The sequence below is a fragment of the Anolis sagrei genome, chromosome 3, assembly GCF_037176765.1.
Source record: "Anolis sagrei isolate rAnoSag1 chromosome 3, rAnoSag1.mat, whole genome shotgun sequence".
NCBI classification, from domain to species: domain Eukaryota; kingdom Metazoa; phylum Chordata; class Lepidosauria; order Squamata; family Dactyloidae; genus Anolis; species Anolis sagrei.
In genome coordinates, this window is record NC_090023.1 from 106452004 (window position 1) to 106470327 (window position 18324).

Sequence of the window (18324 nt, forward strand, 5' to 3'; positions counted from 1 at the left end):
ATAAATTGCTCTGGAGAATCTGGAGATTCCTGGAGGTAACATTTTAATCAAATCTGTGAATAATCAAATCTCTAAAAGTCAAACCTAGAAATGTCGACAGTTGACTATTATTCTATGCACACTTTTAAAGAATTTAGTTTATGACCAGGGTTGAGCTGAAAATTATTTGACAATAATAGTGTTCATAAACGTAACACCAGAATATTAATCTCATAGGACACCCTAAGATTTTTACAACACATTTGAATCCTACATTCCCACTGCTGAGGCACAATATTTTATTAGTTGGCAACTTATGTATAGAAAGTTATACTTTGGTGAAACAATACTGATGCTTGTTTTCTTTTTGGTTCCTTGTTTTTCAGTTCTATAAATGCTTTCTCATGCTTCTGCACTGCCAACCTTCTTCAGTTGCTGATGGAGAAACCATATGCCAGTCAAAGGTCACGGCCATCCACCAAAACCAGAAGGCACAAGGTGGAGTTACACTAAAAAGCCAAGTAGTCCCACAAATGGATGAGAAAGCAATCTGTCTTCTGAGCCCAGAGTCAAGCCTGGATCCGGTTTCAGAGAGCACACCCCAACTGTCCAAGGAAAATTCATTCCTGTGAAAAAGTACAAGCTATTGCCTGTACAACTACATCAAATATGTTACAGTTTGTAACTAATCGGCTCTGAATTCTCTTAGGAAATAGGCTATATGTTGAGCAGGAACAGAACAGAAGTTCATTCTATTACTATTTTTAACTTTAAAGCAAGTAGAAATTATGTTATATGCTGGAAAAGATCTGTCTTCTAGATAAGGGAATTAGGGGGCCACTAGAATTTTAACACAAGATGAAGGTTGAGCCTCCCTAACCAACAAATCCAAAATGCTCCAAAATCTGAAACATATTGCTGCCAGCCACCTATTTCCCCCTTTGACGTGGTGTCTGCGGTGTTCCTGCTCATTCATTTTTGCAAGATGGAAGCAGGTAGCTGGCAGGCTCCCCAGAGAAAGGTTAGCAAGAACTTGAGGATCTGTGGAATAGGGAGGGAATCCCATTTTGGGAGAAAGGCAGTATAAAAACCCAATAAATAATAATTTAAATACAAAACAGATGTGTGCTAAGCACTACGCTTGGATTTCTCCCATTTCACAGATCTTAAGTGTCTCTCCAGTTTCAGGTCTCACACATCACATAAGTAGCAAATGAACAATACAAGAGAGTGGAGAGAGGATTTGTGGAGTGGCAGGAGGCATGGATATCCAAGCTATCTCATTATATATATGCAAATATTCTGGTCCAAAGCATTTCTTTTCAATTCCTACTAGTAATATTAGCCTCCTGACAACATTGAACTGGGATTTTCTTTTAGATATATGTGTAGACTGATTAGCATTGGTCTCTAGAAAACTTTAAATACATTTTTCAGTCACATTCTTTACATAGAATAAAGTTATAAAACACTCTATGGTTTTTGGTTTTTTATTAAGATTTCAGTTGAGTATCTCAAAGCTCACAATTTAAAATTGTACCAGCATGGTGGGATGGTTTAAGTGGTGGACTAGGACACTGGGGGACCAGTGTTTGAATGTCCATAAGCCATGTAAACCCACTGGGCAAATCACACGGTGTCAGTCTCAGAGGAGGACAAGGGCAAACCCTTTTAAACAAATCCACCAAGAAGACCACATAAATCAGAAATAACTTCAATGCACACAACAACCACCCTATACACTAGTTTAATCTTTTCAGGAATAAATGCAGTTCAGCCATTTGTTTTTTAATTCTAACACAGCTATTTATTAGGGTATTGTTTTTCCACAGGACTTTTGGACATCAGTTTTTCAATCATGATGTATAGTAAGATCTATACAATATATAACCCACTAAACTGAGTCCAGTCTTCTAGTCCTAAGTGAATCTACATGTTGTCTTTTGTTTAGATAATTATATTCTGACATAATGAACTAAGATTAAAAAATGAAGCCTGGAAATCTTCTGTTAACTATAGTTTCCCATTCCATCAAAACTGGGAATCTAGTTAACAGCTTCAGAATAAGTCAGAATATTAAGCTAACTTCAATCAATGGCTTGTTCCATAGACATCATCCATGATATCATGGCTTGTTCCATAGACTTTATCATGATTTCCCATTTGAATGAAACAGGAAACCACAGTTAATGGAAGACTTCACTTAGAACCCTTTCACATAGCTGAATAATATCCCAGTTCAAAGCAGATATTGTGGGATTTTCTGCCTTGATATTATGGGTTATATGGCTGTGTGGAAGGGCCCTTATTCTCTTACTTTCTCACACGAAGCAGGGACATTTTAGGGCATTTCAGGACTTTTTTTAAAAAAAATGCAAAAATAGTATTTTATCCCTGCAGCGGTTGGGGAGATGGACAAGGGGGGCCCATGTGGTATGGATGTGATTTAAATTAGTATGATACTTTGCATAAACAGTCTCAACCAATTTCAAAAATATAATCTCACTTTTGAATTGAATTAACAAAATATGTTCTAACATTTACGTTTACTAGTTTAACCCCCTCCCCGCCTTTTTTATAGAACTGAAAAAGCATGACAGCGTTGAATATATCTTGTCATAGCAAAAGAAATTTTGACAATCATGGGATATGACCTCCTAGACTACAGAACTATTTTCCTTTTCAAATAGCTATTTAAATTCTAAATGCATACTCTATAAGTTTTTTTCCCCTTATATGACAGTGCAAATGACATTTGAACCTCTGTCTTCCTTTTGGTGTCGGATATGACTCCTATGAATATAAATGTGAATTTAAGATCAAAATGAAATGTTTATCTTAGTAAAGTATGGCCTCTGTATCCACAGGGGATATGTTCCTGGACTTCATGTGGGTATGAGAAAGTGTGGATCATACAAATTCTATTGAAATGAAGAAATTATGGTACAAGAATACCAGAGGACCTAGAAAATGCATAGAGAGGACATATTTTGCTGGACATGGATAAATGACATTGAAGATATAGTCCAGCAGATATGAGAGTTGCACTGTATACTTTAGTATTACACATAGGTGATCCCTTCACTATTGATGTGTAGATGATGACATACAGATCTGTCCAAACGGGTTCAGATTAATTTCATTGCATGTAAAGAAAGATCATATGTATGAAGATCATATGTATGAAGAAAGATCATATGGTTATCAGCATCTGTCTGTACCACTGATGGAGGGATATTTGCATAGGAACTGCATAAATGTGTAATTCTGGGGTTTACACATGAATAAAGGCTGCCTTTTTATTAAGCCCCAGACAAAATAATTACTGAGATAAAGCAAGAAGGCTTGAGGGGGTCACGATTTTGGTCCTCTCATTTGTCCATTCTGCCCTGCTATATTTTAACAAGATGACATTCTAGAAAGACTACCTTAAGGGCTCAATATCAGTATTTATGAACTAGTGAGATTCAGGAATTCAAAATGAGAAAGAAACAGAATCTTAGAAGATTTTGTTACTAAACATCAGCCACCTTCTGCTCTGAGAATTGGCCATGGCTTATGGTAAACAATACAGGGCTAATGGCTTGGAGCCAGACCAAGTTGAAATACGTAGGGCACATTTGTTACAACCAAACAAAGTATCATATGTGTTTAGTGCAGATCCAAGCCACCAACTTCAGCGTAACTAATCTTTTATTTTTCTTGAATATTAAGTGTAGATCTTAAAGCCTCCCCAATTTTTAATATTTTTTTTTGCAAAAAAATCCAGGGACATATCTGCTTTCCACACCCAGATCCTCTTTGTTCTCTCTTCTAAAATGACAAGCCTTCACCTGTGGGCAAAAACAAAAACTTGCAAGGATTTCAAAACATGATCTAGTCTTCAATCTAAAAATGACATGTTTTACTGAAGAATAAATCAGGTATAGCTCACATATACTTTTAGAAAACAATTAAAAGAAGTTCAGAATGGGTGGAAAAGTTGACAAGTAAAAATAAAACTGTGATAACTTTCTGCTATATGATTGTTCTGATGCAAGTACTTCAATACAATCATGAAATTCTTAACATGCTGTGGCTTGCACCTTATTTACTTTGCATCAGGAAAAGTTCATATACAAAATGAAATGCCCTTGGGCATACATATGGCACAGACCTAGTTCATGGAAGTGGGAAACGTCTATTTTGCTGGATCTCCATGAATATTGGACACATAATCTATAGTGTTTCAATTGAAGCTAACCAAAGTATGTATGTGTGTATGTATTTGTATGCGCAAATGTATTTCTATATGTGCACACGTGTATGTAAGCTCATGCTCACTATATCTAGTTCAGCTTCCATTATATATATTAAAATGTTATGCATTTTAGTAATTCCATCATATTCACATTGATGTTTATATATAAAGATACTACTAGAACTCAACCCTGTTTCAATCACAGCTTGTCTTTTTGTACATACATACTACCTATAGTTGATTCTGGTCAAACAAATGTTTCAAATCTGTGTTGCTGGAAATTAGGTGCATCTTATACAATCACTTAACAACATAGCATTTATACATTTGTGTTACTTGTTCGGTCATGTAAATGTATGTTCACAATGAAATCATACACATATACACATTTTATCAAGAAGCCCTGCTGAATTTTCAATATGCCATGTTACCTATGGAACCGTGAAACAGGAATTGCCATGTTCAATAAAATATTTTGTGCTTAGTTTTCACCTATTTTGTTTTCCTAAAGCCACATTACTCCTTAAAAGATGATTCTTTGGGTCAATTTTTGTCAGTATTAAAATCAGTAGCTGATTACACCCAATGTCAATTCTGTTGTAATGGCAATATTAAGCTAATTTCTGAGGAAAGACATTGGATATAACTACCTACTGGCATACCTTAGGTTGGACAAGATGTTAATTTGCCAGACAGGCACTTATCTGGAAGTCAGAAGAATTTGAAGTGGAATGTTGTTGAAATTCAGATGCAGATTTCTCAGACTTAAAGGAACACTGTATTTACATTAAAAACCATTGGTGCGAGTACATGGTATGGTAAGTATCCAAAGAAAGGATTAGTAACAGCAAAGCTGTGAAATATAGCATTGTGCTGAAAGTACAACAATATATGAATGGACAGCTGTGATCATCCAGATATTGCTGGAATTCCAACTTGCAGCAGTGCTAACCATTGCCAACCTTGCCAAGTGATCATGAGGGTTATAATTCAAAAACATCTGCAAGGACACACTTGATCACTTCTCATTTATAGCTCATTTAGCACATAAACCACATATTGTAATAATATGAAAGCAAGCTGATATATGTACAAGTTAGTGCTCACTATGATTTCAAGTGAAGAGTTCCTGCAAGCCAGCGCAGTTCAACAAGAGCAGATTCATTATATCACTTTTACATCAATGTAAAACCAATACTTGTGATGTTATGATACCAAAAGATGAACATACATAAGATATTCTTCCCTATTCCTAAAAAAACAAATCAGCAAAAATATCTTGCATTTCCATCCGTAATAAGCTAGAGGAATGGGGAAAGCAGAACTATTTCAAACATGATTCACATGAAAATATGTATGCCTGAACTAATTCGTATTTTAAAAAACGGTGAAAGTACTGCTGCAAAATGAGTCACAGAATGCGTCAGCGGAATGAAAAATTAAAGAAAGAAGTATTTTTGAGTATTTCCCAGAGTAGGTTTCTGCTATTTACATCCATCGCTTTTTAAAGGATATATCTGTTCAGGATGTGATTATGGTTACTTATCCTTCATAATCCACATTGCTTAATGCCCATGTAGGCTGCCAGTAAGGTGTGTATACAGCTGAGAGTTTCTACAACATGCCTAATCTTTATTTATTTTTTTACTTCCTTAAATCACCTGAACTTTTTTTGTTCAACATCCACCAGTTTTGTATCATGCCCTTTCACCAGATTTTAATTGAACCCAAGTTTCCACTAACAAATACTTTACCACAACGACTACTTGGGTTATTTGAGCAGAAGGGATTAAGCAGTTGCAAATTAACCCAAATATTTATATACCATGTTTAGCCACTATTCCCTTCTAGAGGTGAGAGAAGGAAGAAAAATGTCGAAAGTGCTAAAAATGTTGTCATAGATAATCAGGATGTAAAGAACAGACAAATTTATCTTTTGAGTATTATTTTTCCTAAGAACACCTTATGAAATTTATGCAGTCGCCATATGTTGTCAGGCAAGTTGGAGACACATAAACAGAAGTATGCTCCAGTATGGTGTAGTGGTTGAGTGTTGGGCCAGAGAGACCAGGATTTGAATCCCTGCCCGGCTATAGAAACCCACTGGGTGACCTTGGACATGTCATAACTCTGAGTCTCAGAAGATGATGATGGAAAATCTACTCTGAACCAATTCTACCAGAAATTATGTGATAGATTTCCCTTACAAAACCATAAATCAGAAACTATTTGAAGGCACACAATAAGAAATGAGTCATTAATAGGTTTTCAGATCACATCAACTTATTTAAGGTGGCCAGAAGAAGAAAAAGAAATTGTGAAGTGTTTTCTCCAAACTGGGTGGACTACCTATTAAAATATTAAATAAATTGAGTGTAAATCACCTACCTTTCCAACCCAAACAGCCCTGTGATGTTGCTATATGTATTTAAGCTGATCCCAATGTATGGATCCCAACTATATCACAAAGTTTTGTTCAAAGGACTGTTGAATTCTTAAGATGTATTTGAGATTAATTTACCACTGCCTTTTTCTAAAATTGAGACAATGGCATTTGTCTGAGGTTAGTCAATTAATTTCTATAGCTGAGCAGCTATTTTGATCTTTCTCCAACACCATGCTGACCCTGAACAAATCTCAGTTTATTTGAGTACCTGATTAAAATTTAAATGGGACATCACCAGGGAATATCAGGAAACCTTAGCTAGCAGAAGAAAATGCCAAGGATGTCTAAATAATGCTTAGACTTTTCCCTAAAACCTTTGAGGCCAAAAAAAGAAGAGAAAAAAGAAGTATCTAGGATAAGATTTCATGAACTGGTTCACTTCATCAGATGTGTGTTAGTTCTACTTAGTCTCAAAGGTGGCACTGGGTTTCTTTTGAGCTTTCTGTGTAGAATAAGATTAGCAATACTTCCTGTCCTGTTGAGTTTATGCTCTATCATCCAGGATGAGAGTCAATGCACCTTTGAAATGCAGTTGGGGAGGATCAAGAAAAGGAAGAGACTCTTACTTTCATATGGGCTTCATTTAAGGCACACATGTCAAACATAAGGTCCACGGGCCCAATTTAGCCTACTATGTCATTTTATGCTTTCAATGCTAGGGCAACATAGTTACATTTACATAGTTTTTACCATTACCAATGGACCTCTGAAAGCAACCACAAGGCTGATGAAAATAAGTTTGACACCCTTGATTTAAGGTATGCTGTAGGAAACGGGCCTCTGATCTCATTAAGCATTTCTGACCTCATGCCCGCTCAGAAATGAAAAGCACTTTAACATCCCAGCACCCCCCATGCTTCTTCCTAACTTATTGGATGAATAATACAACAAATGAGGAAAAAAACCCATGAGCTGCTCCAATCAAAACGTGGAGTCAACAGAGAAATCCCCACTTAGTAACACTTGTAGAAAGTCTTCCATCCATATGTGTTAGAGTTTATTTTAGGTTTTGATAGCCTTGTTGTTTACATGACATTTTTTTAAACAAAACAACAACTCATGCACAGCATGAAACGGACTTTGTAGCACCATAGAGATACCAATAGCTGAGAAAATAAAGCTGGTAGCATATGCTTTTGTAGACTAAGTCTGCCTTCTCAGATGCATGGAGTGAAATCTCTAAAGAAAACACATATAGCCCATTTTCATCATCCAAATAGTTGTTGGCCATAGTGCTTTACATAATGGCCTCAATCCAACACCCTCTTACTGTAATGTAAATCTGTCTCCGAACATACCCTGATCAACAGGGTAAGCAGCTGAAACCATCCTGCATAGCCATTCCATGCTTCACTGCTGGCCAAAGAAGAGTGGCTGTTACCCAGGCATAGGCAAACTTCAGTCCTCCAGGTGTTTTGGACTTCAACTCCCAAAATTCCTAACAACTGGTTATTGGGAATTGTGGAAGTCCATAACAATGGGAAGGCCAAAGTTTGCCCATGCCTGCTGTATCCTCATGGTCTGACACAAAGTGTTTTGGAAGACCCTGATGGAGCTCAGTGCTCTTGTAATCATTTTGCATCTGGCTATGGGCTTCTACTAGGTGCAGCTCCGATCCTGCCTGCTCATTGTGAGGCATAGAATGACTTAGATTTTTTTTACAGTGATTCTGGGCAAGATGGGTATGACACTGTGGAGGAAGGAAGGGAATACAACTCCCACAACTCCCACAAAGGACAACTGTACATATAAAGAACACATATGTTTGTGTAGGTCTCTTAATAGGATTCTGGCCATTGAGTGCAAGGTTATTAGAATTAAGTCTCAACCAGAGAGAAACAGATCACTCTATCTCCATTTGTTAAAACAGTATAAAATAGTTACGACACTATATAACATAATGAAATTCGAGCTTTTGAAATCTAAACCATACCTGTGATAATCACATCCTAGGAGGCATTCCATGAATGAGGATATTTATGTTAACAAAGCATTATTAATGTGCACAAAGGAATTTATACAGTAGATCAGTTTTAAGATCATTTGAAAAGAGATCAATTTCAACATATTTCCTCATAGATGGATAGACAGCTAGTTTAAGCAGGTAGAAAGACAGACATATTCAAGTAGACAAGAGATTCTTGCAGAGAGGGCTGTTCTGTCACATGTGACAGTCCTCATTTATTTTCTTTTATCAATATTGAATTTTGCCACTGGGTATATTTAGTTCATAAATATGAAATTTTGGTTCAGCAAATAATCTAGAAGCATCTTTCAATTTATTATTCTATGACATTCACAACAGCCATTCTTCCACTCTGTCAGCATTAGCTCAAATCAGCTACCTTCTTTAAGACAGGATGATGGATAACCATTCTAAAATATCCATCTCATAAACATTTATGCAGATTGAATGCACCATATACTCACACATTACTTTACCCTCTCTGCCTACTCCTCAAACAGCTATAAAATTTCCACTTTTAAGTACATTGTATGGCTGTATGTTTCACATTAAATAGTGACACACACATTTTTAGCATGCTTTCAACCCCCCCCCCCCTTTTATTTTTGCTAAAATAAATGTTGTAATCTATTTTCTTTTAATATACAGTGGCCTATTTGGTTAGGAAGCTCCATATCCATGTGTGGAGTATAAGTCCAGAAATGTTAGTCAAAATATCAATCCCCCAAAACAAGTTCAATTTATCCACAAGTGAATGTAACAAGTACTTCTAAAAAAAGGAACTATTCTCTTCTCTGATTAAAGTGGCAAAAGTGAGTCCATTCCAGGAGATCAAAAGATGCACTGACCCACTCTACTTTCTTCAGTTCTTTTTGAATCCCTGGGTGAGAAAATGGTGACAGTGGCCAGAGGTGGCTGGCCACAAGTAGGGATTGGTGCTTTCCTCTCTCTGTACAATGGCCTTTTATTTATCCATGGGTCATATCAAAGCACATAATTTTGGCTCCAAACATGCCCTCAATGTATTCTTAAGGTTGACTTGTACATGCCCATGTATGGTAAATCCAGAAAGAATAAATTTTGCATGTTTATTTCCCCTTCCTGATAACAACAGCCTAAGTTAGATATTCAAAATGCTGCTATTCAGCTGTTTGTCAGGAACCCATTAGTTCTTCCCACTTTACTGAGAAAGTTCTCAGCATATTAGCAGCATTCAGTTTATTCAGAAAAGAGATTATGTCTGGCATCCTGTTAGTACAATTCACATGCCTAGTTCCACATTATCCTTGCTTTTTGTGGTTTTGAACACAGTATTGATATGTTCGTAGAAATGTATATTAATGTGTGTATTTGCAGCATTTTTTATAATGTTTATGTGTTGTAATTGTTCTGTAAGTCTACTCGAGCCACAAGGACAGGTGAGGAAGAAATAATAATAATAATAATAATAATAATAATAATAATAATAATAATTTGAAACACAACAAGATTAGTACACAGCAAACAAGATCACTATGCTGGTTGTTGTATTGGATCACACGTCGGACACTTCCCAAGTGTCCAGGACTGTGTGATGTATCGGTGAATAATGCATGCAGATCTGAGTAGGGTGGCCTTTTGCAGCTGACAGATAATAATTTTGCCAGTGCCAATTGTGTTTAAGTGCAGGCCAAGGTCTTTAGGCACTGCACCCAGTGTGCCGATCACCACTGGAACCACCTTTACTGGCTTGTGCCAGTCTTTGCAGTTCGATCTTTAAATCCTTGTATCGTGTCAGCTTTTCCAGCTGTTTCTCTTAAATCCCGCTGTCATCTGGGATTATTATTATTTTCTATCTGATTTCAAATTCTGGCATTGACAAATGAGTCCCAGCAAATGCTTCACTAAAAATGTGAAAGTCAAGATAACACATACCTGTTTTGCATTCTGGGGCTGGAGAAAAGAACTTTGTACAGTGGAGAATATTTTAGTAATAAAGGCAATCTACCAGTGGATACACCTACCAATGAAACCTGAAGAAGGCGGATTGGGTTGTATCTTTTCCTTGGTGTTTTCTTGAATGATATCCCAGAGCTGCCATATAAATTTTGGATGGAGAATGTAAAATGGTTGGTTTGGATTCTTTCTGCGATGTTGTACATATGGAGTAAACAAATTGTAGTCTGGTTTCTTAAACCACTAGTGAAGGAAATAAAAACATATTTTATTGAAGATTTTTTTTTACTGAAGTTCTAAGCCCATACTAAATAATGACATATTTGCAGCTCTCTCTTCATACAAACATCATGGCATATAACCAAGTAAATCTGGATGTCTACGACTTGAAATCTAATCCCTCCATTAGGAATCTCAATAAGTAGACCTCTCAAACCGATGTGAATTTTTTTATGTTAAAAAAAATTGGAGGACAGAAAGGTAACTTTCAGAATTGCAACACTGCCCCCTGTATGAGATTTATAAAATTGTCAATATTTATTTCCCTCAGTTTCACTTTTTTAAACTTTAAGTTTGTTTGATCTCAACTCCATATATTTTAAATTGTACAAAGTTAGCAAAATGAATATAGATCTTAACGTGACATTAATTATATTTATCAGTTATATACTGTATTTCTTCAATTCTAAGACACTATCAATTGTAAGATGCACACTAATTTCAGTACCACCAACAGAAAAAAACTTTATTTATATACATAAAAGAAACACCAGCAATTCTAATACACAACCCATTTTTAGAGGTATTTATATAGGAAAAAGTGCATTTTAGAACTGATGAACTAAAGTATTAATATAATATACACATTTAATTATGGTATTGTGTGCATATTATTGTGTATATAACATTTTATTTAAGTTATACATACAGTATTATACATTTCTTTGTATGTCATTTTACTGTACACACATGTATGTGCGTATGCATAATTTTCTTTAATATATGGATTTTGTTTGTTATTTCCACAATACAGGCAGTCCCTGAGTTACAAACATCTGACTTACAAACAAATCATAGTTAAGAATGTGGGTAAGACAACAGGAAGTGAGAGAAATCTACGCCAAGGAAGGGAAATTCACTCCTGAAAGAGGAAAGGTGTCTCAACTGAAGCTTTATCACCAGTCTTTGTTTCTACAGCAAGCCACATTTTTGTATATGACATTTTGTGAAGTTTTTCTGATAGTGCATTTTTGTATGATTGTTCTGACTGACGACTGAGTATGTAAAAAAGCTGGCATATCAAAGTTATCTGTGTTTCAATTCATACACCAATTCGCATTAAAATGTGGACAAAATGAACTTTTCTCATAGCTAATGGTGCAGACTATGCAGGAGACAGTGAAAGTATTTGCTGTTTAGGTAGGAATTCTACTGACTTTTGAAAAGATGATAACTTGGTTATACTATGTATCTGGGACGCACCATAGTGGGCCCTCGATATCCATTGGGGTTTAGTTCCAAGAACTGCCCATGGATACAGAAATCCATGGCTGTTAAAGTCCCATTATATATGTAATCACCAGGCAACATACTGTATTTTACTCTTTAGTTCTCCAAAACTCATTTTTTTTTCTTCTCTAGTGTTATTTTGTGTATCAATTGATATAAAAAAAACCCAGAGAGAACATGCGAATTCACAATTCCTCCAATTGTAGGGGAATATTTTTTTCACAGTTTACTATTGTTTCAGTTCATTTTGGACAGTAGAGGACTATGAAGACAAAATTGCAGTTGGAGAAGCATTTACACCAGGGAGTTCACTTTAGAAGCAGCGAGGGTAAAATGATGGGCCAATCAGGAAGGAAGAAAGGAGGCTGATTGCTGGATAAGTATATTAAATACTCATTTTCAATTTGTTTTTGGCCAGCATTAACCCAAATCTATCTTTGTTATCACAATTGTTAGATGCTTTAATCTCCGGGATTCAATTTATGGTACTGGCCAAAGCAACATGTGAAGCTGCTCTTATAGGATCCATGGCTCCCTCTAGTGCCAAGAGATGAACATTAATTTAATAAATTCAGCAGATTCATGGAATCACAGAAAATTCACCACTCGATGAAGAATTTGCATGAGGCAGACACATAATTCCTGCATTAACCAGTGAAAGCAGTCTCAAGTCAAGGAAGCATAAAAATCGAAACTTACTCAATACTTTTTCATTTGAATTTTGTAAATCTCAGAAGCCTCGCAAAATTCATTTTCATTTTCAGCGCAAGCAAGCAAAGCAAAACCAAAAAGGCTGCCAATCCTCTTTAAATTAATAGCCTCTCGCCATTAGGAGAAAGAGGCAGCAGGGAGAAAGTAGAGTTCACTGGGAATGAAACTGAGAAAGCACAGAATTCTGGAAAATGTCATTTGGGAAGACGAGGAGCCTTATGCCAAAGAATTCAAAAGGCCCTGCTCTAAATTACAATTCCTAGAATTCTGCTCAGCATCAGAGGGCCCCAATCAGGATAGAGAAGGGATTTGTCCCTCCGTAGGAGCAGCCAGCCAGAGTTCCAATAAATTGTTGAATTTGCAAAGAGGAGGACTGACTGATACTTCTAGTAAGTAAATCTCTGTGCTGGGTTGAGAATAAATCCCTAAATGGAACTTCTATTGGTTAATATGAGAAACATTCAATGACATGGCTGTTGTATCTTTTTTTAAAAAAATAAAGAAGTTTCTGTCAAAACTTTAAAAACTTCCCTAAAATCAGTAGATGTACAAATATTTCTGAAAGTGGGGGGGGGGGGGGGGAATGATCCATCCCGTTACCTTGTGTCACTGCATAGAAAATTCAAGGAGATAGCTCTTGTAGTTTTATAAAATGTTGTTTATAAAAACTTCAAAAATTCCCTGAAAATCCACGGATGAGTGAGACGTTCTGAAACTTGATAGGCTAACTGTGGTAAATATGTTCTATCATTGTAGCAAGTTTCACCCCAATAGGTGTAAAATAGGGGAGAAATTTTGTTACTGGTGTTATAGTAACAACATTTTCACTAATGATACTTTAAAAATGTTTTAGAAACAAAATGCTGGTGCCTTCTAATTTTGTAATGAGTTTTGAAACCTTTTATTCATCAATCACACAGTCCTGTAATTATCACTAACTAGTGACATGTAACTATCTCATGAATGAAAAAAATAAAGGTTTAAAAAGGGATAATATTTTGATTGTAATTTAGTGAGGTACAACTGCACTCATTTTGAGGTACAGAAGTAATGTTTAAAGTTACTTGTACAAATCTGGCACTGTGGCCTCACTAAATAGTGAAGGAAGAGTATCATTTGGTTCCAGTGCCAGCTCATGTTCTGTTAGTGGTTGTAGGAAAGTATGTTTTGTGAACAGGACAGTGACATATGGCATTCATAATGTTTTTCTTAAAGAACTCAAGTTAACTATTTTAGTTAGCTTTGACTCAAGAAATGAGAAAATTGGGTTTTGTTTTGTTTTTTTAAAAAAAGAATCAACTGTAACAGTAACTACTGATGTCAAGAAACTATAATGCAACACATTCCTTTGTAACAATAACTTTCCTAGCTATGATTTCTTCCATCAGGTAGCAAGATTACAAACAGATGCTGAACTGTATCCTAGCCAGTGACTTACCACATTGAGATTTGCAGAATAGGGAGCAGGATCCCAAGCTACTAAGATAACATCTTTATATAAAGAGTTCTCGATGAAGTGATGGTTTGGATTAGTAAGAATCTGAAAATACAAAAACACACATATGCTAAAACCTTACTGAATATAAAATCAAATCTTTATCAGTGTACCTTTTTACATCTGTATGTGTACATGTAGTATGTACATATGTATATATACACACACATACACACAGGAAGGCACAGCAGGTTAAAATACCTTTTTAAAAAAATGAAGATGGAAGATAAGCATGGGATTCTAAAAAAGTATTTGCTAATATGTAAATTACCATTACATCTGCTGGGAATGGCAACACCTTCTCAATATATTGAGGGCGCATCTAGACAGTCCCTTTTTTGTGGTAACTCCCACAATAAATAAGGGGCTGTCCAGATAACATCCTGGACAATCTCAAATTAATTCATCACAAACCAAGAAAACCTTGATCTCTGGACTGCGCACCCTGGACTGCGCACTTTCTGGGGTGGGTAAAGACAGGCCCTCAGGAACATCTGTGTTTTTTAAATGTGGATGCTCCTGGGATAAAGGGCTGTCTGGAACCGCCCTGAGCTACCAGTAAAACACTTAAGTTGGTATCACAGTTGTCTGCTTTGTGGGACCTCTGATATGACTGTGATAACGCTGCACATCCCATGCTTGGTGAAGTATTCTATAAAACTTTCCTCACTCTATTATCATACAAGGATTTACCTCCACTTTCCCCCATGAACGCTGTGGGTATACCTCCCTCCAAATTCTAGACTATACGTACACCCATATTTTTTTGCAAGAATATTTTTTTCTAAAACTACGTTATTACAAAGAGACAGATAATAGTGTCATCCCTTTATAAAACAAGCATCTAATTCCAAAGCTTAGAGTATTAATTTGTCAAGATATTTTCCAAGATTCAAGACATTATAAATAACTGAAACTGCAGGCGTTTTAAGACCAGCTGAAAAATAGTAAATCTTGGGCCAGTCAAAACTAACACACTTTAATACTTACTGAAAGCAAATTGATTAAGCATTTATTTAAAGCCTCTAGTTGAAGCATTAGATTTTAAATTCTCCTTTGAATTCAAACAAGCTTAAAGCCTAACACCAAACATACCAGCAAATATGCACCATGAATTCATTTCTGAGCAAACATACTTATGGTCAGGCAAATTGCTTAAACTTGCCTACACTGTGCCCTTAATCTAGATCTATTGACATTGAATTGAATTAGATAACTCTTCCCCGTGTTGATTTCCCTACTTTAATATAACAGAATTAAATCTTCATTTCAGTTCCCTTTAGATACCAATCAGCAATGTTTTGTTTTGTGTGCTGCCCATTATTTTCGGTACAACAGCATGTTTTATATCATTTTGGCAAGCTGCAGTCTGCAGGCCACATGCAGCCATCAAAATGTGGCCTCTGAATCCCCCAAAATACCCAGACCCCCACATTTTAATTTTTGTGTCTTTTGCGGTGATTCCGTTCTCATCCAATTTGCAGCAAACATCCAAAATTGATCACAAAATTGGTGGTACTTTACTAGTCCACTGCAAACCTGCTAAAAAAAAAGGAAGGAAAGGCCTAAAATTGTCCAAAATGGCAGTTGGAGGTAACATTAGATCTGTTTTGATACAATGAACTTGGAAGTCCAATAATGCTGAGCACAAAAGAGTCACTGGATAGTATTAGGGTGAGCTTAAGTGGCCTAATGTGCTTTAATGTCTACCTCACCTGACCGCTATATGATATAAACTGATACACTTAGGGATGTTTCTCCATTTTGTCTCATCCTATAATTCCTATTACTGCTCTTTCCTAGCACAGAGCTAGTTCAGATTAATAACCTGAGGAACTTTTCTATCTTAGAATGGAGTTCCTATAATAAAGCCTTTCATATATTTCTCTAAAGCAGGGGTTCCCAAACTAAGGCCCACGGGCCAGATGTACCCTCCAAGGATATAAACCAGGCCCCTGGGTTGCCCTAAATCTGAAATGACTTGAAGGCACACAACAACAGCACTCCTAATTAAACCTGACTATCTCAACATCCTAAAACAGTCCCACTGAAATACGGGTAAGCTTATGTTGGTTAAAATTGTTCTTTATTTTAAGCATTGTATTGTTCTTTCATGTTTTATTTTGCACTACAAATAAGATATATGTAGTGTGCATAGGAATTTGTTTATGTTTTTTTTAACTATAGTCCAGCTCCCCAATAATCTGAGGGACTGTGAACCAACCCTCGGCTTAAAATGTTTGAGGATGCCTGATCTAAACCATTGGTGTTTTAGCTCCTTGCTAGAGTCTCTGAATGCTGCACACATTCTATCAAGTTATAGGCCCAGCACCCTTTGCACTATCATGAGTCATGAGGATATGGCTCACTGGAGTCATGTGGGAGGAGCACAACATGTCATTCTCCATATGCTATGATACCATCTCACAGAGCTTCAAAAGCTAATGTGATGTATTTTGTGGTTTTCAGGTGAATTTTGGATTATGTTTTTGTTTTATGGCCAACATTTATTTATTTATTTATTTATTTGCTTTATTTCTATACCGCATTTTTTCAGCCCTTGACAGGCGACTCAATGCGGTTTATCATGGTAGCATAGCTGTAATAACAAAATGGCATCCCCACATTCATAGCCAGAGGATAAACCTGTTAAAGAAGACAGATACTTTTTGTTCACCTTCAACTGCAATCCAGTCACCTTGTATTACAAAAGATCAAATGGCAAACAAAGGGGTCTTTAACCATTGCAGGGCAAATAACAAAAGAATTCACATCTTATCTAGAATGGGATACATAAAAGTATATATCAGTTGATGAGACATATGTGTCCCTGGGCATAACATCTTTAACAGAATATTTGGTCCCAGAGGCAAAGGTAACGTAGAAAAAATATGCAGAGATTCCTACACAACTAAAAAGAGCAGCGCAACATATTTCAAGAAACTTGCAAAACTAATATTATGCACTAATAGAGTACATTCATCAGGGACGGGCTTTATCTCCATGCTTCTTCTAATTTTCATTTAGATATTTTTAACATGCTGGGAGGTGTAGCTTGTGAGGAAGGTTCATTGTTGCTGCACTTGTTCCTGCTGCCACTGCCAAGGATAGAAGAATTATGCCAATGTAGTTCAGCAGTTGAGTTCTAGATATAATAAAATGTGTAGCTGCACTGGATGTCTAATGTTACAGACATTCAAGGAGTAAGCCACCATTTTTGTTTAACAAATAAATTCTTAATAGAAGATGACCAATAGATATGGAGTTCAATATTGTTTTAATTCTCTGTTATGTGTTGCTGCTGTTTAAGTGTGTATTCCAATATACAAAACTAAGGGTCCTTCCAGACAGGCCTTTAATTCGAGACTTGTCTTGCTTTTACCGGAGGTGTCCAAACAACGTCTCCAGTAAAAGCAAATTATTGCTGAGTAAACCGGGTTTCCATGGCTTACTCCACATTACTTAAATATCTCATTAGATCCAGAGATCCAGATCTTAATGAAATATCCAAGCCTAATGAGATATTAAGCCTGCGTGGATTGACTCTCGGGATGCATTCCCAGGGGTCAAGCCACCTGGGGTCAAGCCACATAGCTATCTCACACTCCAGGAGCCCTAAGGTGCAAAAGGGTGCCTGCCCCTCTCTCCAAGCCCCAAATTTCCTCCCTAAAGCTTACTGAAAAGGGTCCCTGGCAGCCATTAAGCCTCTCTTCACATCCTCCTGAGTAGAGGAATGACACATGAGGAGAACTGGGAGTGGGGGGAAGAGTATTTTCCTCCTCACCCCTTCCATCTTCTCAGATGCAATTTCCCCCACTCAGGAGGATGTGAAGAGAGGCTTAATGGCTGCCAGGGACCCTTTTCAGTAAGTTTTAGGAGAAAAATTTGGTGCTTCAGGGTGGCTTCGTGCCATTCTGATTTCAATTGGGATAGCATGTAGCTACCCCTGCAGGGAAAGTCCAGGTTTCGGGTTGGTGGTGGGAACTAGAATGCAAGTGGAAGCAGGTTATTTTAAGCCATTTTCACTCGCATTTTTGTACAAT

The 18324-nt window shown here is 36.6% G+C and overlaps 2 protein-coding genes across 3 annotated transcripts in view; one reads left to right on the forward strand and one right to left on the reverse strand.

Annotated features, from left to right (window-relative positions):
* The window catches only part of LOC132771550 (vertebrate ancient opsin-like), a 100771-nt gene extending 96061 nt beyond the window's left edge, over positions 1-4710 (forward strand). Inside the window, exon 5 of the mRNA XM_060769706.2 lies at positions 366-4710. Within this exon, the coding sequence (XP_060625689.1) occupies positions 366-611 (246 nt within the window). The 3' untranslated portion in view covers positions 612-4710. The remainder of the gene's footprint in view (positions 1-365) is intronic.
* The window catches only part of ST6GAL2 (ST6 beta-galactoside alpha-2,6-sialyltransferase 2), a 73434-nt gene that overhangs the window by 7214 nt on the left and 47896 nt on the right, over positions 1-18324 (reverse strand). For both annotated transcript variants that reach the window (XM_060769705.2, XM_060769704.2), the window contains exons 4-5: positions 14225-14326; positions 10635-10809 (exon numbers count right to left, since the gene is read on the reverse strand). In XM_060769705.2, coding sequence (XP_060625688.2) covers positions 10635-10809; positions 14225-14326 — 277 coding nt within the window. The remainder of the gene's footprint in view (positions 1-10634; positions 10810-14224; positions 14327-18324) is intronic.